Source organism: Pyrus communis, chromosome 6, assembly GCF_041283825.1.
Source record: "Pyrus communis isolate YQ-2024b chromosome 6, ASM4128382v1, whole genome shotgun sequence".
Lineage (NCBI taxonomy): Eukaryota > Viridiplantae > Streptophyta > Magnoliopsida > Rosales > Rosaceae > Pyrus > Pyrus communis.
Window position 1 is genome coordinate 2,527,356 of NC_142570.1, and position 23,727 is coordinate 2,551,082.

Here is a 23,727-nt window from a genome sequence, read left to right on the forward strand (position 1 = left end):
CCTTCTCGAACTTTCTCACATCTCTTGTCCCTTTTCTTCATATGTAAGTGCAGACACCGAAACCTCCATCACTATCGCCGTATGTCAACAAATCCGGCAAGTTCCACAATCTCCGATTAGGTGAGCCTTGGAGTCACCCTTCTCTGTCTCAAGTTAATGTTTGAGTTTGATTGTTAAGTTGTTTACTCGTGGTTGTGAAGGTTTAACATGAAATCAACTCGGGAATTCTCCCCAGATTCCAACAGAAAACCCGTGATATTTGTAGGCATTTTCCAGCCACGACTGAACCAAATATTGGTATATTTCTTTTCCTCTCTGTAAACACGGAAAATTTCCTGAAACAAGAAACAAGAGTACGTGTACAAAATATATTTTTGTGTTTAATGATTTTGGGGTTACAATCTCTTTGTAATTTGATCCTCTGATTCTATCTTCGTAGGATGTAGGTTTGTGGATGAGCTGTTGATCCAAAGGGCCGTCGGGGCTTGATCTAGGGATGAACAGTTGATGAACGGATCTTCGAGGGCTTTTGGGCTTGATCTTGAAGAACAATTGGATGTATGGATTTCTTCAAGGGCTTTTGGGCTTGATCTTGAAGGTTGATGGATGAGCGGATCTTCAAGGGCTTTTGGGCTTAATCTTGAAGAACGATTGGATGTGTGGATTTGTTGAGGTTGTTGATCCAAAGGGCCGTTGGGGCTTGATCTTAGGATGAACGGATGATGAACACTTTCTTCAAGGGGCCGTCGGGGCTTGATCTTGAGTCGGTGGAAGTTCTTCAAGGGCCGTTGGGGCTTGACCTTTGAAGGAGGATTTGACGAAGAACGAAGAGTGTTTTCTTGATCCTTCGGGATTTGCTTGAGAGCTTTAGAGTTTCGAGGCTTCAAGGTTTTGGTGTGATGTAAATTCCCTTCTTTCTTTCTTTCTTCCTTTCTTTTTTTTTTTCCTTGAAATGAATGTCTTGGCCTCCTATTTATAGAATTCCAAAACTTGATTTTTGGATTTAAATAATCAGATGAAATAAATCATTTCTGCCAGATATTGACACGTGTCCTATTTGATGACCTTTCCAATTTATTTCGATTTTTCGTTGAGTCACACGCTACATGTAAAATTTATGTGACACGTGAGCGTTGAAATTTTAATTATTGGTTAACATTCATTTCACCGAAATTTCGATGTCTACACTCTCCTCTGTAGCTTCAAATCCATATATGGCATGCTTGTGGTAGTTGTGAAATGGAGCTAGTCGGACTACATGTTGTTTCTCGACTAACCCAGCACCCGACCCAACTCAGCTACACAACCCAACCCAACAAACCCGGCCCAACCCAATAACCGGGCTCAACCCAATAACCAAGCCCAACCCAGCAACCCAAAAACACAAGTCCAACCCGACCCGGACTTGATTCCCAGATTTCATGGTCGGCGCGTGGGTGCGCGTAGTAGGCTGTCATGGTCGGCGTGCGGAGCATATGCGTCTCCGCTGTCCACGGCAACGCAGCGACTTTTTCGGCCAACGCTCTGACGACCTATCTCGGCACGTGCGGTGGCACGTGGGGAACCTAAAGTCCATCTTTAGGTTTTTCGACGTCCTGAATTCGATTACGACGTCCGTTTTCCTAAATTGAATCATTTTAGTAGAGTTTTATTAATTGGTCCATTTATGTGCTTAGGTGCGTTTGTTAGTGGCGATTCAGTCTTCTCTGGTTTACACGGCTCTTCGACAATGGAGCATCTGTAAGTGGACCCCTTCCAAAATGCATGATTTAATTAATAGAAATGCGCATGCATGAAAAGCGTGATTTTATGGCTACGTTTTATGAAACGTTTATGAGTAAATTTGATTTACACTTTATGAAATATCATGCTTTATTGAATTTATGTTTATTGAGATATTTATGAATATGGTTTTTATGATATGATGTTTGAGCTATTGAGCTCCGATGAGATATATTTTGTAAGGATTATGTTCATGATTTTCTGTGCTTACTTAGTGGATATTCATACTATATGCCTACGTGTGAATGATACTTATATATGACCTTTAAGCGGGTGATGTAGTGCCTTCGGCGGAAGATATTTATATATGACCTTCGGGCGGAAGATACTTATATTTGACCTTCGGGTGGGTGATGTAGGGCCTTCAGGCGATTGACTTATATATGCCTTCGGGCGAGTGACGTAGGGTCTTCGGGCGATTGTGATACCACTACTAAGCACACTATCTATGATATATGTTTTATGAAGGCTTTATGGCATGCTAGGGTTTTCGGAAAACCTATTACTTATTATGCTATATGAGTTTTCATAAATTGGGGGTTAGTACGTTGAAGAATAATTGTTTTAGTATTATTTATATGGGTAAATCTCAGTTTACTACCCTCAAGTTTCGTGGTTTTCAACATTTGGTACATGAAGTTTTTTTAGTCCCAGAGTCATACCTAAAGTGTTAATTTTGGGATAGTCTCATACATCCATTAGTCTAGCTGTTAAGTTTTCCGTTAACTGATGACGTAGCGCCCATGTGGACAATGATTGGGCACCACATGTCATATCCTCAAAAGCCAATTTCCCATGGAAGCAAATAGTAGAAAGGTCCAATTTTTCCAATAATCTAGCAGAAACCCAGAAATAAATAGAGAAAAAGATAAGAACTTTAGGTCTGGATTTCAATTTTAGAAGAAGCCAACTGAAAGAATCGTGAAAAAGGGGTTTAATTTGAATCGTGCAAAAATGGTGATGAAATTAAATTCTAGCCAGTGCAAGTTTCTTATAGGCATTTTTGAGCTCCAAGTCTGTGCATTCCTTGTCTAACCAGAGGAGAGAAATGAGGGAGAATGGGTAGGGGTTGCTGAGGAGAGAAGGGAGGGTACGGGTTGCAGAGGAGAGAATGAATGGTACGGGCTGCAGAGGAAAGAAGGGAGAAAAAGGGTTGGGGGAAAATAGAAGACGGATGAGTTTTTTTTATTTTTACGTGGACCCCATAATGACACATGGCGCCCAGTCATTGTCCATATGGGTGCCATATCATTAGTTAATGGGAAACTTAACAGCCAGACTAATGGATGTACGAAACTGTCCCAAAATTAACATTTTAGGTATGACTCTGGGACGAAAAAAACTTCATGTACCAAATGTTGAAAATCACGAAACTTAAGGGTAGTAAATGAGATTTACCTTATTTATATATAAACTTGGTCCACTTATATTTTGTTTTGCACCCTTTCATGACTTAGAATTGAGGCAAATAATCTCGCGTCAAGGCACTCTTGCATTGGTATCTTCGAGCCGTCTTGGCGTAGAACCCATTCCTTTGTTCGTACCTTTTTATAATATTCATTCTATAGTATTCTTGATTAGTTGTATGCTATGAACATGTTCCCACAATTGCATATTCATTATAGTTAAATTTATGTATTTTATTTATGTTCGTTGTTTCTTCATAACTCTCATGTATGTTTAGTATGGCTTCGTCACCCTCGGGTGTTGGCTAGCACATGCCTACCCTGGTGTTTGGAGGATATTGGGGTTGGGCATGTCAATTTGGTACGAGATCATGGTTTGTTCAGAGCATAGTTAGGACCTTGTGTTACTATAGTAGTGTGTTGGCCTTGACATCATTTGGATGTCATGGTATTCCAAATTTGGTGCTATTCGGCGCAGTTGTGCAAACTTTTTTTTATCTGAACTGTCACGTTCTATTTGAAGTACAAAAATTCATGTCGGGATTGTGCCTCATTGGTGACGAAATGGATTGACAGACGACTTTCAACAACGGACCGATACTCTACGAGATGATTTCCCTAGGAATGGCAGGCAGAGTCGGATCTACATATGAGTGTTGTGAAATAGAAAAACCTTAATGTGTTAAAGTTTGGATATAACCAGCTGGAGATCTGAAACGGTGATGTTACTTTATGACTTGCGCTTCCTAAGAATGGCGGGTAGAGTCATATCTATATGGAAATTGTTCGAAACATCCAAAGTTCGTGTTGGAAATAATGAGGAAGCACTAGTTGCTTGTGAAGTACGTCAAGTGTTAGTTTGGTTGGATTGAATCAATGTTCTCGGACTTGTTGTTGCCGCTGAGGGAATTTGTTTAGACCCTCAGAAGACTCTCAGTGATTTTCTTATTATTGACCTTCTTGTCTACTCCAACAACGAGGTTAAGTTCATTAAACATTGACAGTCAGCTTTACACAAATGTTGTTTTTGTTTAGATTAGATAGTTTTCTTGGGAGACTCTTTTGTAGTAAACGTTATTCTTATCAATTTCCAAAAAGGTTGCGACTATGGAAAAATTGAAAATCCTCATCAGGTGTTGTGAAACACGAAATATCTTTGGTCTTGTCAAATTTTATCAGTAGTTCATAACAATTCTCTGAGCATAGCCTTATTCATTTTTGGCTAAGTAGCTAGTCAATTTTGTTTGAGATGCTGAAGATGAACGAAGTTTTTGACAACGGAAGTATTGTCTCACTTGATCATTGTTCTTACATTTTTCGATGACATCGATCAATTTCGAATTCTACGGTGATGTTTTATTGAATGTTTGTCTGTATGTTGATGCAGCATAGTCGAGTAACATGTGTGCCTTTTGACAGTTGGAACCGTATGAAGTGAACCATCTTATCTACTACCTTGAGCCAATGGTTACTGTCTTACTTGAAAACCTAATGACACATTTTCTTTGTAGAAATTTATATGGGACGAAGATTGGGAACGAAACTTTTTGGAGTTTGGAACATCATCTTACTTATGCTCCTATCCTTGTTTTTCTTGACGTTGGTGGTGAGTGTTAAAGTCTCTTGTTTTACATCCTTGTCACGTTGGGGTTGTTTTCTGATGTAGCATGGGAAGGTGAGCCTATTTTCCCAGACATCTCGAACCTCACGGAAAGAATTATCCTATTCAGGACCTAGAGCTGGTAACAATCTCTCTTGCTGTTAAATCTGGTGTCGTTTTCTGTACAGTGAGAAATGTTGCATCTTTTTTTACCAAAGAAGTTGTAGTGTGTTTTCACACAGAAGGAGTTGAGTTTGAGACTAAGAGGTGGATGAAACTCGTCGGTGATTTTGATTGCACTTTTGAGTACCATCTTAATCAGGCAATTGTCATAGCTGATACTCTTAGTCAGAAATCCCATGGACAACTTACCTTTATCCGAGTTATCCATATCCCACTATTATTTTCCCTTTGAGGAATTGGCTTTACTTTGGCATCCAATCCACGGTGAGTATTGTCGGCTCACTTCTAAGTCAAACCTGTATCGGTAGATTTCGGGTAGGAAGCCCAAACGTTTGATCAATAATGTGCGAGTTTGAAGGAGTAAGCGTCGGATGACATGAGACGAGATTTGAAAGTCTAGGAGTTGGAACTTTGTTGATAAGAAACAAATTGTTCTTGCCTAAGGGTAAGAAAGCTGTGAAAAAGGAAAATTCTTGACGAGGTTCACATTTCAACGTATGCCATGCATGCTGGCAATACTACATTGTACCACTATTTTCATCCATTTTATTACTGGTATTGTATGAATGAGATATCGCTGAATATGTAAGGAAATGTCTGATTTACTGGTAAGTAGAAGCGGAGAGATGTAAGCCATCAGGCTTATCTCAATTTCTTTCTACTCCTGTTTGAAGGTAGGAAGAAATTTCCATGGTTGTCTTTTTTGGGTTGTCGGGGACCCACTGGGGATACAAGTGGAAATAGGTGAATGTCACCATAAATTTCCTGTACAAACCGCCTTGTGCACATGGAGACTATGATGACGTTTCGATGATTGTTATCAACTCACTTAGCATATTATCTACCAGTCCATGAGGACTATACTTACGAGTGCTTGGCATAATTCTTCATTCTAGACTTCGTTAGACTGACGTCTCGATTAACATCGACTTCAACCGTAATCCCAGTTTCACCTCCTGGTATGGGAAGACATTCTAGTCAACTTAGGGTTCATTTTTACCCTACGACACTTCGTATCATTTCTAAAGCAGACAGACTATCCATGAAGACCACTCGGATCTGAAAGTTTTAGTTGAGACCATCTGTCCTTCAATCACCCATTATTACCCTATCGAGCGAATCATTACCACTGGTGATTGAATATCCCTGAGATTATTGTTGTAACAGTTGTTGTGAGTATTTGAATGGGGAAAAAGTCTGAGTTCCCGCCTATCAGATTACTTTAGACTACCAATCAAGTCGAGTCCGTGCTCAATCATCTCGACTTGCCACAAAAAAATATAATAATAATAAAGCTATGTACTTACACGTGTTCTTGCATCAAAGTTACGCATTCACTCTAGTTATCTTGTACTCTAGATTTGATGGACTAGTTTTGACCCTTAAATTCTTGAGTGTTCTTTTAGCCTTCTCGGCATAGCTGTTCACTAAACTCAAGAGAAATTTTCAATGAATCAGCTCGCTTAGGCTTTGTGAATCACATTGTTTGGCTTTAGGGTATGCCGTCACTATTATACCTTATGCGCGTTTCACTTCAAAGTCTTGTGAAGTTTTTCTTGAAGGTTATAGGTACAAAGTTGTTCTCAGACTATTGGACAGTCTGAATGAGCTATCTAGACCTTGGATGACGTGTTGTGTTCATTCGTTTTGTGGTTTCAAAATGATTAGAATTTGCACCGATCTCTTTTGGAGTTGTTTACCATGACATTAATTATTTTTGGTTTGGGTATGCCACTGTTTGAGACATGGTATGAGAGATTCTACAGGCAACACTGGTTAGACAAAAGAGTATTGCGAACAGGTATTTGGATGATTGAATTTACAATATGGGAAACTGTGTTCTTTAGATGTGTCTCCTTGGAGTTGGATAAAATGGTAATTTTCCATCCTTGGGAAATTACTACTTGCTTATCAAGACAACAATGTGTTGTCGATATTGCGAGCTGTAAACTGTAATATCTATGGCTTATTCGTTGGGTTCGTTAAACAAGAGGGCAAGTAGACCTGTCTATGATAATAGTTATTGATTAGTTATTGTTTAGGCTCGACCCAAAGACACACACACACACACACCTAATTTTGGAGTACGTGACGCTACGAATGCGAGGGCGAGACCCCATTTTAATTTGCGGTTTTAAATTTCAGTGCAAGTATTTTAACTTATATTATTATAGTTATATATTTGTATTTTTGACGTTACAAATATTTGGGTGAGTCATTTCCACTGTCGATTTTAAATTTAGTAAAAGTTTTCGACTTCTATGTTAATATATATCTATCCTGAAGTCATCTTATTATGCGTACATATTTTTGACCTTACATTATTATATATTTTCGACTTTATATCTTTATATAGTATGATACTACTTTTATACTGATAGGGGAAGATGGTATAAAACATCATACACGACTTTTATATCTTTATATAGTATAAAATATCTTGCAAAATAAAGAAACACTTCTGCTCATAAACAACACATTGAGAATTACCAAAGACAACACATTTTCCATAAAACATCATACAACTCAAAACTCACTCAAGAATTCAAGGTGATGACGCATTATATGCATAAGGGGCTAGCCTGTTACGTGGGTGCACCATTAATGGTATGGCTCTTTGTAGTGAGATCCCAAAAGCCTCATCCATGTTCAATTTCTGAGGGGTGAGCCCATCAGCCAAGGTCCAATCAAAACCATGGACCAGGGTCGCAGTAATTAGAGACACCATCTGCAGCCCAAGGGTCATCCCGGAGCATATTCTCCGCCCAGCCCCAAACGGTATCACCTCGAAATGATTACCCCTGACATCCACATTGGGTTTCTCTCCACCTGGCAAGAACCGCTCGGGTCTAAATTCGAGCGGTTCGGACCATTGGGCCGGGTCGCGAGATATGGCCCATATGTTGACCAGAAGAGTGGCACCCTTAGGGATGTGGAACTCGTTGATTTCGCAACTCTCGGACCCCATTCGAGGCAGGGAGAGCGGGGTTGCCGGGTGTAGCCGAAAGGTTTCCTTGATTACTGCTTTGAGGTAGGTCAAGTTGGTCAGGTCTGACTCGGTTACGAGCCTATCCCGGCCCACTACTTGGTCCAACTCTTGTTGGAGTTGGGCTAGAATCTTGGGGTGGCGAATGAGTTCTGTTATGCCCCATTCCACAGTGCTTGATGACGTGTCAGTGCCAGCTGTGAACATGTTCTGCGTGCATCAAAATTATTATAAGTGGGTCAGTCTAATAGCTTTTTGTAGTAATTTGACTAAAGATGACGTGGAGGCCACTAGCCAACAAGAAAGGGAAACCGAATCCCTTCTGGACCCAAAAGAACTGAGCCCAATGATCAAATGATCCGGGCCATTGAAATTTAATCCAACGGCTACAATTATTATAACTTTTAGAGGGCCCCCTGTTTGTAGCCGTTGGATCAAATTTCAATGGTTTGGATCATTTGATCCTTGAGCTCAGTTCCTTTGGGTCCGGAGAGGATCCGGTTCCCAAGAAAGGTAACTGAAAAATGAGAATAACTTTTCATACCTACCAAACATATCTAAAGAGGGAGTAGAAAAAAGGTAATGCTAGGGAGATTAAATTTGGAAACTAAATTTACAAATTAAATGATGTGTACCAATAGGGATAAGCATGCACATTTATCAATGTTTACAAATTTAGTCTCCCTAGCATTACCCTTAGGAAAAACTTATAACTTTGGGGAAATTGTAAAAAGTTGTATTTATGTCCTAATATATTTCTGATTTATTTTTATTAACAGAAATATTTTTGACACACTATAAAATAGTTTTACACTTCATATGAACGACAAACTTTCATTTCTTGCGCACTCATCTTTTCTTTTAATACCTAAACCGAACAAATTGATAAAGAAATGTTAAGCACAATGATATAAAAAATAAAAAAAATAGAAAGTGTACGAAAAGTGAAAATAATTTGAAAAAAATTACTTCACTTATTAAAACAAACAATACTTACTTTTCCAAAATCCTAAAAATCTAACTAATTATAAATCCTTTTGTTATCATATGCAAATGCAACGGTCCAAACAAAATAATGAAGGGAGAGAGAGAGAGAGAGAGGGCCTACGTACCAAAAGCAAAGCTTTAATCTCAGTGTCCGTGATCTTGGCGCCCTCACCTTCAGCATTATCCTTGAGCGACAGCAACGTCGTCAGCATGTCCAAGTGCTTCCCTCCGCCGCTCCTCTTGTGGTCTTCAACAATGGCGGTCAAGAAGGCATCGAACCTCTTGTGCAGCTTCTTCATCTTTCCCGCTACCCCCTGCAAGTCCAGCCACTCGAGGGCCGGGATGAAGTCGCCGATGTTGAAAACGCCAGCCAACGTCATCAACTCCACCACCATGGATTTGAAGTCGTCGGCCTTCTGATCTTCGCCCCCGCTGCCGTCTCCGAAGAGCCTCCGCCCTACCATCACCCGCCCTAGGGTGTTGACTGTACATAAGTTCAGTAGCTGCCCCAAGTTCACTGGCTTTGACCCTGCACTCGCTAATCCATGTGCCAGCACACCTACTTCCTCCTATAATATTATAAAGAACATTACAAAATACAATTATAGTATCTCGAATATCAAATTGACGGAGAGGTTAAATTAGTGTAATTAAGAAACAACAGGGTGTTATATGTAAAAAATTAAAATTTTGTAGCTTATTGTGCAAACGATCTCCAAACCTTGTGTTGTGAAATATAGTTAATCCTAAAATTTACCAGTCTATTTTATTTTAGGGTAACTTTGGATGCAATCCTTATTTATCAACGTTCTTTTATTGAAATCTTGTTAGTTTTCAGTTTCTGATTAGGGTCCCTGAAATTAATACAATAATACATTTCTATGTAGGTTATTATAATTTTAAATTAAATTTGATATTTGTCGTTACTTATATTAATGAGATATTAAATAAAATTCATGATTTGTTGGGTTGAAAATATTCAAAAAATAAATTATACTTATATAAAAAAAAGTATAATTTATGTTAATGCATTATTTGTCATTAAGATAAATTATATTTAAATAAAACACATTATTTGTCATTACTTATATTAATGATATTTTACATACAAAAAATTGGTAATTTTTATATGATACTATTTACATACAAAAAGTTGGTACATTTTATACAAAAAAGGTGGTACGATTTAGATGAAAAAATTGGTACATATTATATACAAAACAATGGGTACATTTTAGATTAAAAAAATAAATACATCTTACATTAAAAAATAGGTACATTTTACATAAAAAACATGGTACTTACAAAAACAAATTTGGTATATTTTACATATAACAAGGTGGAACATCTTTAAAGAAAAATAGGTACATTATCAATAAATTATTGGTACAAAAAAAAAAAAAGGTTAAAAAAATGTGTAAAAATAAAATTTTGAAAAATATGGACATAAAAAGAAATTAATATATGGGTACAAACTAAAACTGAAAAGAAAATTTGTACAATTTAAAAAAAGGGCTGAAAATTAAAATGGGTACAAACTAAAAATAAAAATATATGATACAAAATTTACCCAAAAGTGTGTGTTTGTGTATCAAATGTAACGTTTCTAACACTAAATGAATATATTTCTTAATAAAATTTAATTATTTTGATATGTAAAATATTTTATTATTGAAATAATTAATGATGTTTATTAAAACCAAGGACCTTGATCAAAAATTGAAAATGAATAATGTCACATCCCGGCCTGGGGTGGATCACTTCCCGGGCCCGCTCCACCACCGTAGCACGATATTGTCCGCTTTAGGCTTACCATTCCCTCACGGTTTTGTTTTTGAGAACTCACGAGCAACTTCCCAGTGGGTCACCCATCATGGGATTGCTCTAGCCCTCTTCTCGCTTAACTTCGGAGTTCCTACGGAACCCGAAGCCAGTGAGCTCCCAAAAGGCCTCGTGCTAGGTAGGGATTGGAATATACATTTAAGGATCGCTCCCCTGGACGATGTGGGATGTCACAAATAAGGTTTTGATCAATGGAGTTGAAAAAAGAATGATGAGAACCTAATTTATCCTTTATTTTATTGCAACCAGTATTACTAGGGTTTAGAGATTGTATATATCACTGCTCTAAACTAAATTAGTGAGTAGGGTTTAGAGACGATATTACTAGGGCTTTGATTTCAAAACTCGGTGATTTGAAAAGAAAAATTATATCTCGGTAATCCATCGCATGTACTAGTCTACCAATTTAATAGTACTTTCATATACTATTTTCTTATGGAAATATTTTTGTTCACCACTTTCAAGCGATGATGATGTTCACTACTCTATTTATCGTCGTTATTTGAGATATGTACAGCAGATGGATATAAATCTTAAAATCAAACTCATCAAACAATGATAAATATAGTAATGAGCATAAAATGCACGCATTTTCTTACATGGAGTAACAACTTCATAATTAAGACCACAATTAATTGTTAATTAACTATGATAATTGATTAAAAATTTTTTAATAAAAGCTAAGTACATGTAATTAAGAAACGTGTAGTCAACCTAGAGATTTAATTTAAGAATAAATCAGTTTTCGATTGCTAGATAATTAATAAAACATGCATTAATGAAGTGTAAAGAAAATCAACGTAAAAAGACCCGGCCGAATTGCTGACCTGGCGAACATGTCTATGATCATCGAGAGCCTTGCCGGAGAACATATGGACGGAGCTGATCTTCCGTAACATCCGCCATCGTGGACCGTACGGCGCGAACACCAAATCCTGGTAGTTGTAAGCGAGATGCTTGGCGCCGGAGTTGGGTGGTCTGTTGGAGAAATTGGCGTCGTGGGTCTTCAAGAACTGTGACGCCACCGAAGCAGAGGCTGCAACAACTACGTCAACGAACCCCAAGCGGAGGTGCATAAGGGGTCCATACTGACGGGCCAACGCTGCCAGAGAGTGATGGGGAAGGGGGCCTAAGTGGGGCAAGTTTCCCACGACAGGCCAGGGTTTTGGTCCTGGCGGAAGAGGCAGAGCGTGGCGGCTCCCGCCGGGGGCGAAGAGCCGGTATAAGAAGAAGGCCAAGACAACGGTGAAGAATATGAGAACAAACATGGTGTTAGACTGTGAGTGAAGTCAGATGTTTGCTGGTGTTGGATACAATATATAAGAGAAGGACGCGGGGGTGGGGGTGGTGTGTTGGGGGTAGGGAGAGAGAGGAGGAGGGTTTAAATGGTCCAGATTACTTGGTTCTCGAAATGTGAGAGAGATTTTTCAGTGTGATGGGAATACGGGATGGTACAGTACACCATATGTCATTATGCAAATAGTAGGATATGTGTATTAAAAACTTAATAACTTAAAAAATAAAATTTTTCACCACTTATATAAAAACACATGATGTACCACTCGTGTTCCGGTCACAATAAAAAATTTCTCGAAATGTGAAATCCAAAATGGATCTTTGTTCATTTCTTTTGGAGGGAGGAAGAAGGGCTAAATAAGCTTTTATATCTTGTGAATTTTAAGGATCTAGAGTTGGGAAAATTTGTTTTATATGATCATCATGCAATCACTTATTTTTAATTATCACTGGCATATGGGCACACATAAAGTAAGTGAGATTTTTTTTTTTTTTTTTTGAAATAGAAGGAGAGAAGAAGAGAGTGATAGAGAATGTGGGAGTGGGAAGTTTTTATTTTTAATTTATTTTTAATTAGAGATATGTTAGGATTGCATGTAGGTGAGGTTTTGAAAAAAAAACAGCAAAATTTGGTTGTGAGAAATTACATTTCTGCCCTATATTTCTTATTCATGTTCTGTTTTAATTAGAGAGTTAATTAAACTGGTAATTTCATAGGGTTTTGGTTGACAATGAGTGTTTTGTTAATTAATAGAGATATTTCAAATTTTGAATGTTATAATATGGACGAATGACATAGTTTATATTTTGTTGGATTGAAAGAAAAAAAAAACACTTTGGATCCGGTCCCTAACCACTAATATTTTTTGACTAAAATTTTAATGGTATTCAATTTTTGATCAAAGTCCCTTGACTTTGTACACCTTGTTATTGCTATTAATATGTATTTTCATATGTTTGGTATTAATTACTTGACACGTTATGGAATTTAAAATTTCATATTATATGGCATATAAATTAAAAACGATTACAATAAAAAGAAAATACTCAAAAAATTTGATTGAATAAAATAGATAAAACAGGTAACAATATAACCTTGAAATAATAAATGTCAAATGAATGCACTCATAGTGTTCAAAAAAAAAAAATTACATTATAAAATGGGTACATTTTACATTAAAAAAATTATACATTTACAAAAAAAAAAAAATATGTGTACATTTTACATATAACAAAGTGGTACATTTATGAAGAAAAATGGGTACATTATAAATAAATTATGAGTATAATTTTTTTTTTTAAATATGGGCACAAAATGAAATTAATATATGGGTACAAATTAAAACTAAAACTAAAATTGGTAGAAATTAAAAAAGGGTTGCAAATTAAAAATAGAACAAACTAAAAATAGAAATATATGATACAAAGTTTAAACGTAAATATAAATATACCAAATGTAACGTTTCTAACACTAAATGAATATATTGTAGAAATAAAATTTAATTATGTTGATATGTAAATAATTTACAACTGAAATAATGACGTTCATTAAAAGTTAGGGACCTTGATAAAAAAAAATTAAAAAGAAATATAGTTTTAATCAATGCAATAGAAGAAAGAGGGATAAGAACCTTCTATAATTATTGGACAAACTCCGTGTTCATAATTAATATCACGTCTGTCTAGCTAGGTATCTTTTCAATCACTCGATGTATATAATTTACAAAATCAAGTACTATTGGGTTATATTATTTAGACTCTGACTTTACATCGAGTAGACTTAAGAGTTAAATGTGAGTGTTCAAACATAGGGGACTAGAGAGAACGTGAATTTAGAGCAGAGAAAATTTTACTTCTATTACAATATCTCCTTTCACTACGAATTTCATATAAGACTTTTAACTAATGATGCTTAATTGCATGAAATTAACTTCGTGAACCTCCTCTCGCATGAATGAACAATATAAAAATTTAAATATACACACAAAATATTTATTTCCACGTTTGTCGACTGGAAAATGGATTGAAGGACTGGACGTGAATAAATACTAAGAAATGTTGAAAATCAATGTCAAAGTTAGGCAAGGAAAGTTAGGCAATGTTAGGTATGGTTGAATAAAAATTATTAGGTGCAATTAATGTGTTTTGTGTGGTAATAAATAATCTTAGTTTAATCATTTGGTTTGCTATAAATACCCAAGTCCTCAAGCATTGTAAATCATCCAAGGAAAAACAAAGCCTAGAGCTAAATAAGAAAAGCTTTGCTAATTAGTTTGTTTTGTGAGCTTTCTTTAAGAGTGTGCTCTATTTTCTTCTTCTTGTGATCATTAGAGTTATCTTGGATACTCTTCTTATTCAACAATTTTTTTTTTTTTTTTTAAGCTCATTCCGAACCTCTTTAATAAATCTTTGGAATTTTCTTCTTCTTGGGATCATTAGAGTTATCTTGGATACTCTTTTTATTCAACAATTGGTATCAGAGCCAAGTCGATCAGGGATCGTTCTTGGTAGAGCATTGATTGTAAAGTCTCTTGAAATTCCGAGTATGCTCTGTGGTTGCAGTTTTGACTGATCTTCCACATCAGAAAAGGTTTCTTGAGGTTATTGCTGGGGTTATCACAAACCTTGAGAGGGAGCTTCTTTGTGTCGAGAGTAGTGTATTACTCTGCACGGTAGTCACTCAAGCTTGTTCGGTGTAGTCAAAGTCTTGCCGATACGATGGGTGATCTTCAAGTTGTTGGAGGAATCAAGAAGCTCAACAACCAAAACTATAACACGTGGGCAACGTGTATAGAGTCTTACCTTCAAGGTCAAGACTTGTGGGAGGTTGTCGGTGGTAGTGAAGTTACACAACCGGCAGCGGAAGATGCTAACGGCGTCTTGCGGAAGTGGAAAATTAAAGCAGGCAAATCAATGTTTGCCTTAAAGACCACAATAGAAGAAGAAATGTTGGAGCACATTCAGGATGCTAAAACGCCAAAGGAAGCATGGGACACTTTTGTTACACTCTTTTCGAAGAGGAACGATACAAAATTGCAACTTCTCGAGAATGAGCTGATATCGATGGTACAACGCGACATGACGATTGCCCAGTACTTTCACAAGGTGAAGGCGATATGCCGCGAAATTTCAGAATTAGATCCAACAACTCCTATTGGGGAAACCAGGATGAAGAGAATAATTATTCATGGTTTGAGACCCGAATATCGAGGGTTCATTGCCGCTATACAAGGATGGCCGACACAACCATCGCTTGTTGAGTTCGAGAATTTGCTTGCCGATCAAGAAGCTTTGGCAAAGCAAATGAGAGGGGTCTCGTTAAAAGGTGAGGAGGAAGCGCTCTACACCAAAAGTAAAGGCAGCTTTAAGCAGCGTGCTGGTGGTGGATCTAAAAGAAATGGTGACAAGGGAAAAGGTCATCAAGGAGGAGGGAGTTCTCGGCCAGGGGGAGCTCCGAAGTATCACGGCAACCGTGGTCAGTCCCAGAATAATAAAAGATTTGAGGGCAAGTGTTACAATTGTGGAAAGAATGGTCACATGGCGAAGGATTGCTGGTTCAAAAGGCCTGCAGAAAGTAATGTTGTCAACTTAGAGAAGAAAAGTGAAGATGATTGGGACGCCATAGCATATCTAGCTATGGATGAAGAATGGGATGCTGAAGCATCTTCTTGGTGGTGCTCAGAAAAGGAGGCGTTGCCTGATTCAAGAGAGATAAAAGATAAGTTGCAGCAAAAGATAGGGGAGCAAATTATTCGAATCCAGTCGAGACCTGATGAGTCTGAAGATTTGCTTGATGGTGATGATGTTAAGCAAGCAGTGCCCCAAAACCCTTGCCAAGCTAACATATATCAACAACCAGAAGAAGATAGACCTAGTGAAGTGGAAGTATCAACTCCACGATCACAACTAAGGAGGTCAACAAGAGCACGGAGACCAAATCCCAAATACGCCAATGCAGCCATAATTGAAGAAGCAACAGAACCTGAGATGTTCGAAGAAGCATCACAGAGTTCTAAGTGGATGATAGTTATGAAAGAAGAGCTTGATGCACTTGAGCAAAATCAAACTTGGGATCTGGTACCAAAGCCAAGAGATGTCAAACTCATATCCTGCAAGTGGGTTTACAAGATAAAACGTCGTCCAGATGGGTCAATCGAGAGGTACAAGGCACGATTGGTAGCTCGTGGTTTCTCTCAACAGTACGGACTAGACTATGATGAAACGTTTAGTCCAGTGGCGAAGCTTACAACAGTACGAGTCTTACTTGCACTTGCAGCCAACAAAGACTGGAATCTGTGGCAGATGGATGTGAAGAATGCTTTTCTTCATGGAGAGCTGGATCGGGAAATCTACATGATCCAACCAATGGGATTTCAGAACCAAGATCATCCTGAATATGTGTGTAAACTGCGGAAAGCACTCTACGGATTGAAACAAGCACCCAGGGCGTGGTATGGTAAGATTGCTGAATTTCTAACACAAAGTGGTTATTCAGTAACACCTGCAGATTCCAACTTGTTTGTCAAAGCCAATGAAGGAAAGCTAGCTATTGTGCTAGTGTATGTGGATGACTTAATCATAACCGGTGATGATGAGGCAGAAATTCTTCAGACGAAGGAGAATTTATCAGTCCGTTTCCAGATGAAGGAACTTGGCCAACTCAAGCACTTCCTTGGTCTAGAGGTTGATCGCACACAAGAAGGAATATTTCTCTGTCAACAGAAGTATTCCAAAGATTTATTGAAGAGGTTCGGAATGCTCGAATGCAAGCTGATCTCTACGCCGATGGAGCCAAATGTCAAAATGAGTGCACATGAAGGAAAAGATTTGGAAGATGCGACGATGTATCGACAATTGGTAGGTAGTCTGATCTACTTAACCTTGACTCGACCTGACATTTCTTATGCAGTTGGTGTGATAAGTCGGTACATGCAAAATCCAAAGAAGCCTCACTTGGAAGCAGTTCGACGAATACTGAGATATGTAAAGAGTACAATTGACTATGGTCTTTTGTACAAGAAAGGTGAAGACTGCAAGTTAGTTGGTTACTGTGATGCTGACTATGCAGGAGATCATGACACCAGGAGATCAACAACTGGGTTTGTGTTTAAGCTTGGTTCTGGAACCATCTCTTGGTGTAGCAAGAGACAGCCAACGGTATCTTTGTCAACCACAGAAGCAGAGTATAGAGCAGCAGCAATGGCAGCTCAAGAGAATGCATGGCTGGTACAGTTGATGAGTGATCTACATCAACCAGTAGATTATCCAGTACCATTGTACTGCGATAACCAATCGGCCATTCGCTTGGCGGAAAATCCAGTCTTTCATGCAAGAACTAAACATGTAGAAGTGCACTACCACTTTATCAGAGAAAAGGTTCTACAATAAGAGATTGAGATGAGACAAGTCAAGACGAATGATCAAGTTGCGGACTTGTTCACAAAAAGTTTAAGTACAGGCAAGCTCGAAAATTTTCGCTGTCTGCTCAGCACAGTGCAAAGAATGAGAGCTGACATTGAGGGGGAGTGTTGAAAATCAATGTCAAAGTTAGGCAAGGAAAGTTAGGCAATGTTAGGTATGGTTGAATAAAAATTATTAGGTGCAATTAATGTGTTTTGTGTGGTAATAAATAATCTTAGTTTAATCATTTGGTTTGCTATAAATACCCAAGTCCTCAAGCATTGTAAATCATCCAAGGAAAAACAAAGCCTAGAGCTAAATAAGAAAAGCTTTGCTAATTAGTTTGTTTTGTGATCTTTCTTTAAGAGTGTGCTCTATTTTCTTCTTCTTGGGATCATTAGAGTTATCTTGGATACTCTTCTTATTCAACAAGAAAAACATCGACGGATCAGTGAACAGCGATGACCCTTCAACAATAAAAAAAGGTGGATGGATGCGCTTTGAAATGATGGGAAAATGAACATTCAACAACACTCCATCTGCCATATCTGAATATATATCAAACAAAAATCGAAATCGATGCTATATATTAACTAACTTGTACCATCGATCTGTCTGTCTGATGCGCTATATATTTGGGATCCGACTTCTCTGCCCTCCTAGTTTCTATATTTTCATCTCTTCCTATTTGTGCGGTCACGGTTAAACCACGTCAACATTTTATATTACTATTTTTTTTTATCTTATTATCTCTATAAAAATAATCAATATAAAATATTGACGTGGCTTAACCGTGACTGCATAAAATAGATGAAAATGAGTGTATGGAAACAGGAAGGGCAAAGAAGTCGGGTCCCATTTACATAGCACCTTTGAAGGCTACTGTTTAGGAAAGAATGTATGATTGGAAAAGACGCCTTGTCTCTCAGCTAGGGAAAGAGATGGTGAATTTTTTTCCCTTATAGCTATAGAAGTAAGATTTTTTTCCCTTTTTTTTTTCTATCCCCTTCTATTTGAACGGTTACGGTTAAACCATGTCAACATCTTATATTAATTTTTTTATAGAAAGAGTAAGACAAAATAGAGAATGTAAGAGGAAGGGATGAAAGGGGATGGAAAGAGGAGGGAAGAGAATCATAGTCCATAGCTATAAGTAAACCATAATATGTGGTACTGGTAATAACTTTGTGTTGTTGTTAGGTTGAAATGACTGGTGATTATACTCCAGATATGATGGCCATTATGCAGGGCTGATCTTAAGTTTGTTGGTGCCCAGTGCGAAAGTTCAAAATGTGCCCTTTTTTAATACCGAAACATATGTTTAAAAAAATATTTAACGAGGACTGGAACCCAGTCGAAACTGGGGGGGCTGGACCCTCACGTCCAAATTATATTACTTGAGAAAATATACAACCAGGGGGGCATAGTACCTAAACCCCGACAATCAAAAGTACAATCTACAATCATATACAACCACTCCTAGCAAAGCTTCTTGAAATTTCAACCTTTAAGAAATTATCTTCTGGCATTTTTTGAAGCCAAATCATCAATTATATCATCATACTCCAAGTCTTCAATCTCATCATTTTCAATGCATAAGATTGCTAATTCATTTAGCCTATCTTGAGTTATAGTATCCACAAGTAAGATTTTAATAATTTCAATTTTGAAAAACTTTTTTCTGTAGATGCCACGATCATGAGTACAGTCAATAGTATACGATGAGCAATCAAGACATTACGACACATGTCAGTTTCTTTTACAAAGTTTGCACTGTCCATGGATGTCCAAGGGTTATTAGAGAGAAATGATTCTTCAGGTAGCATCATTTGCAAAATCTGTAATTCAAAACATAAGTCAACTCCATGTACATCCATGGTATTTCCATGTTTCAAATGTGCTTCAGATTCATACAATTTTCTTTTAGCTCTTGATCATCCAATGAAATTAACTTCGGTGCATCAAACAAGAAGCCAAAAATAGATTCAAAAGCCTTTAACTGTTCAAACCTGTGTTTCAGTAAAGAAAGAGCAATATCCACTATAACAAGAAAATAATTTGTTCTAAATGATTCTTCAGCAGACTGTTGTTCCCTCTCACTACCATCAACTTCATCATGATGTCTTTTTCTAGGTCTATGACGTTTATTTTAAAAAATAGGGTCAATTTCCAAATCAAGTGCAATTTCTTTAGCATCACTCATGACAGAAGCAAAGTCAGTTTCTCTGTAGTTTTTGAAAAACGTAACAAGTGCTTCCAATGCCTTTACAACGATATCGAGACGCATATCTTCAGATTGTAATTTTGTGCTCACCATGTTAATCTTCAACAAAATGTCATACCAAATAACCAAACTTCATACAAAATCAAAATTGAAAGTTCTCCTTATGCTAAACATCATGCATTCCTACTCAATTGGAGATTCTCAATAATTTCCACCAACTTAAACAAAGCATTTTTAACCCGGGCTACTTAGGATTTAATTGCTTTAACACTTTCAATGTAACTTTCCCATCGAGTGGTTGACAATGACTTTAAAGTTAAACCATCAATATGTTCAAACAAAATATTACAACGCTTTGTAGAGTTGGAAAACACCGTATATATGCATTGACATGCTCCAAAAAAAGATTTTGCTTTAAGACATGAACTTGCCATATTATAAACTATTAAATTAAGACAATGAGAACCACATGACATGTAAAAGGCTCTGGGATTTATGTTTAGCAATATTCTCTGAACACCTTGGTGTTTCCCTCTCATGTTAGATCCATTATCATAACCTTATCCCCTCACATTATCAAAATCAAGATCAAGAGACTTTAGGACATCTTGCAACTCATTAAAAAGTCATTGTCCTGATGTATCTTCCACACTTAAAAACTCCATGAAATACTCCCTTATATTTATTGAACTACTTGACAAGTCAACACATCTCAAATTTAAAGTCATCTGTTCCACATAACTTACATCAGGAGTACAATCAAGAATGACAGGAAAAAAAATTTGGCTTCTTTTAATTTTTTTAATGATTGCGGTTTTGATTTTTGAAGCTAAAGTAACTATCAACTCATTTTGGATTTTATAGCTCAAATAGTGATGATGAATCTCTTTATTCTCAATGAGTCGAAAATGCTTTTGCATTATTGGATCAAACTCCGCAATCATTTCAAGTAAACCTAAGAAGTTGCCATTAGAGTCTTCAAAAGGTCCTTCATTTGTTCCACGAAATACTAAATTACGTATGGCAGGACATTTCGCAACAATAATAATTCTAAGCATCACTTGTTTCCAATGATTTGTCTCTTTCTTGATTTGCATTTGAAATTCTTTGTCAATTGTCTGATTTTTTGTCAATCTACTTTTCAACCCAACCCAAAGTTCTCAAATTAGTGAGATGCTCTTTACTCTTTTTATGTTGGTCAAACTTCTCACCAAGATGTCTCCGATCACTAATTCTATCTTTTGGTACCTCACTTTTTGAGGCAATTGTCCATCAAATTATAGGTATTGGTTTGTACGAGCACATTGGCATGGGGTGTAAACCTTCCAGCTCATCTGGTTTGTGTGGTAGGCTTTTACATTTGTTTCCTAGAATTAAATTTTTTTGCAGGTATCAATTGCATCACCTGTTCTTCAGAAATCGTTCATTTGTACAATACCATTAATTCTTTTGCAGGGAAGCGAATATTCTGATGGGAAAGCAAAAAGATATGTTGATTTTCTAAATCACAGATATCTTGCAAATGATGGGTCGTGCTGGCCGGCCACAATTTGATCAGCATGGGAAAGCTGTCGTTCTTGTTCATGAACCCAAAAAAGAGAAGTCGTGACTTAATGGATTGCAGTTCTTATATGAACCATTTCCCGTCGAGAGTAGTCAGAGGGAACAGTTGCATAATCACATCAACGCTGCATTATCTTACCTGGACATATTTATTGTTTTTTATAGAACAAAATGGCATGTGAAATTACCTCTCTATCTACTTTCACTCACAAAATCCAACATTTATCTGTTCAACTTATTTACAAAGTATACAAAAGGTCCAGCCTTCTTTCTGCTGAATTTACACGTTCACAAGTTGCCGATGGTCCGACCGACTAGTCCCAATCGGCATCAAAGAACCCAGCATCCTTCATCTCGGAGTAATACGCATTCTCCAGGAGAAAACTTTCTTCCTGTAAACATCACAATGTAGATTAGCAACTGCATGAGTATCACTTGGAGAAAAAATCGGAAACCCGAAAATGCTGTTTAACCACGACTGTGAAGAATGATCACCTGGAAAAAATCAGCTAGAAAAATCACGTACAGAAACGGAAGATAGAGAGTGTGGTAGCATATATCCGTCAAATTGTACAACCTGCAGGATGTGCACAAATTCAAATTTATAAATTGCAAGCATTTGAGATAATGAACGTATCATAGTTCTAGTTTTGAGCTTAATTTTGAGTACCAGATTCCAAAACCAGCTCCAATTCCAGCAAGCCCGCAACCAAACGACGCCAAAGCACTAAGTACAAACATTATGACGATGTAGTTGTAGAATGCTGGTCTGGCTGCAGAAGATTAGAAGATAACCGCGAGTTAGATTTGTTCCAGCAAAAGCAATGATAGCGGAATTGGAAATGTACTCACGAGGTAACTTCTCTCTCCACTTTGAGAAATGCACAAACAATATGAAGCCATAAACTGCAGTAAGCAATAATTTGTGGATGAGCCACAAGCCCCATTTCACTCCATATGTACTTCCAACGCCAACAGTGAACAGCGGTACCCCAAACCCGAATACATAGATGACCTGAAAATGAACAAGGCTTATTACAACCCTACCAACAGATTCAAAAGACGGTTCAATTACTGGTACATAGGTATGCAGTGGAAGACATTATATACATTTATACAAACGGGAATGTGCTCAGAGACATAAAAATACTTCTAAAACTATAAAATAACCACACACTAAACTTCTTCAACGACCAAATCAACAGAAAATACTTGACAACTCAAAACAGAAAACAAAAACTGCGAACAGATGATCATCAAAGCTATTATTAACTAGAGGTCTACAATGTCAAACTGAAAGAAAAAACACTAGACTTTGACGATGACCAAAGCAGCAGGCGATCAGTCAATTGCTCACTCTACCTCTGCAGGAATAACATTTATGATCAAATGTACCAAATGGGACTTCGCAACGAAATTCTAGCACACTACGAAGTAATCAAATGTAGCAAATGGGATTTCGCAACGAAATTCGATCACACACTACAAAGTAACAACAATTGCATTGCATACATAAGGAAAAATGAAATAGAAATGGTTGATCCCATCTCGACCAACTGAAATTAAAACGAAATATAAGCTGAAATCACAATATGCATACACAATTCAACGGATTCTTCACCAATTTACAAACAAAAAGGCGATTACGCCGATTAGCAATTACCTTAAGCAGTATGTCTACACCAACAACAATCCCAGAGACCAAGAAAGTATGAGCTAAAGCTTCAACCCCACTTGCATAATCCTCCTGAAGCAAGAAACCCACCAAGCTAATCTCCAATCCCAGCATTGCTGAACCCGTAAACAATGACAACACTTTCCAAGCAACCTCCTTCCCACCTGAGCACTGCCATGCCTGCATCGAAAAATCGAACACCAAATCGCAATCATATCACAGCACTGGAAAAAACCCACAACCCAAAACCTTGAAAAATTGAAAACCCACGAACCTGAAGAGCGCACCAGGCGAGGTTGAGAAGGCTGGCGACCCAGAGAATGGCATAATAGGATATCATGATGTATGATCTTCCATTGGAGAGCTTGATGACGTTCTTCTTGGCTTGAAACGCCAAGTACACCACGAAAACGACTGCGGGAACCACCAGAACGGCGTCGTACCAGAATCCATGGCACTCCGGCGAGATGACGACGGAAAAGCTCTGATCTTGACCGCCGATTGTAGCTGGGTGGCTCGGGATCGGCGAGTTGACCGACGTGTTGAAGTGTTCTCGAAGGTTCGTCGCCATTGCTGTGGGGGCAGATTGGATTCAGAGACAAAACCCTGAAATGGACGGCTCAGATTCAAATTGGAGAGCTCGCATTTTCAGATGAAACAAAGATCGGAATTTCAGAGAGACAGTTCGTCGTTTGTGCTCGTAGTCGTTGCAGAGAAGATAGCACTTGGATTTTGGTAGTTCTCTCACTACGACAGCGTTTTGGTAGTTATTGTCCCACCAAA

General features: G+C 37.7%; 2 protein-coding genes and 1 pseudogene across 2 annotated transcripts; all 3 read right to left on the reverse strand.

Annotated features, from left to right (window-relative positions):
- Window positions 1-7,362: 7,362 nt before the first annotated feature.
- LOC137711448 (flavonoid 3'-monooxygenase-like) lies at window positions 7,363-12,183 on the reverse strand. Its single transcript, XM_068450690.2, has 3 exons — window positions 11,614-12,183; window positions 9,070-9,513; window positions 7,363-8,167 (listed from the first exon to the last, which is right to left on the reverse strand). Exons 1-3 carry the CDS (start codon window positions 12,052-12,054, stop codon window positions 7,517-7,519), a joined length of 1,536 nt encoding a protein of 511 aa, XP_068306791.2. The 5' UTR covers window positions 12,055-12,183; the 3' UTR covers window positions 7,363-7,516.
- A 6,927-nt stretch (window positions 12,184-19,110) lies between these two features.
- On the reverse strand, window positions 19,111-19,769 carry LOC148696112 (uncharacterized; annotated as a pseudogene).
- Window positions 19,770-21,375: 1,606 nt separating this feature from the next.
- On the reverse strand, window positions 21,376-23,703 carry LOC137710977 (protein CANDIDATE G PROTEIN-COUPLED RECEPTOR 2). The gene is made up of 6 exons (XM_068450158.2): window positions 23,219-23,703; window positions 22,933-23,124; window positions 22,122-22,284; window positions 21,940-22,042; window positions 21,765-21,846; window positions 21,376-21,661 (listed from the first exon to the last, which is right to left on the reverse strand). The coding sequence occupies exons 1-6, from the start codon at window positions 23,513-23,515 to the stop codon at window positions 21,584-21,586; spliced, it is 915 nt and encodes a 304-aa protein (XP_068306259.2). The 5' UTR covers window positions 23,516-23,703; the 3' UTR covers window positions 21,376-21,583.
- Between the last annotated feature and the right edge of the window lie 24 nt (window positions 23,704-23,727).

Excerpts from the sequence above, each read along its gene's own strand:
- LOC137711448 (XM_068450690.2), bottom strand. The coding sequence starts at position 12,054 with ATGTTTGTTCTCATATTCTTCACCGTTGTCTTGGCCTTCTTCTTATAC. Across the intron at positions 9,514-11,613 it reads ATCATAGACATGTTCGCCAG|GAGGAAGTAGGTGTGCTGGC; the intron begins GTCAGCAATTCG and ends ATAATATTATAG. Across the intron at positions 8,168-9,069 it reads AGATTAAAGCTTTGCTTTTG|AACATGTTCACAGCTGGCAC; the intron begins GTACGTAGGCCC and ends TGATGCACGCAG.
- LOC137710977 (XM_068450158.2), bottom strand. The coding sequence starts at position 23,515 with ATGGCGACGAACCTTCGAGAACACTTCAACACGTCGGTCAACTCGCCG. Across the intron at positions 22,043-22,121 it reads GTGGAGAGAGAAGTTACCTC|CCAGACCAGCATTCTACAAC; the intron begins GTGAGTACATTT and ends AATCTTCTGCAG. Across the intron at positions 21,662-21,764 it reads TTCTAGCTGATTTTTTCCAG|GAAGAAAGTTTTCTCCTGGA; the intron begins GTGATCATTCTT and ends TGATGTTTACAG.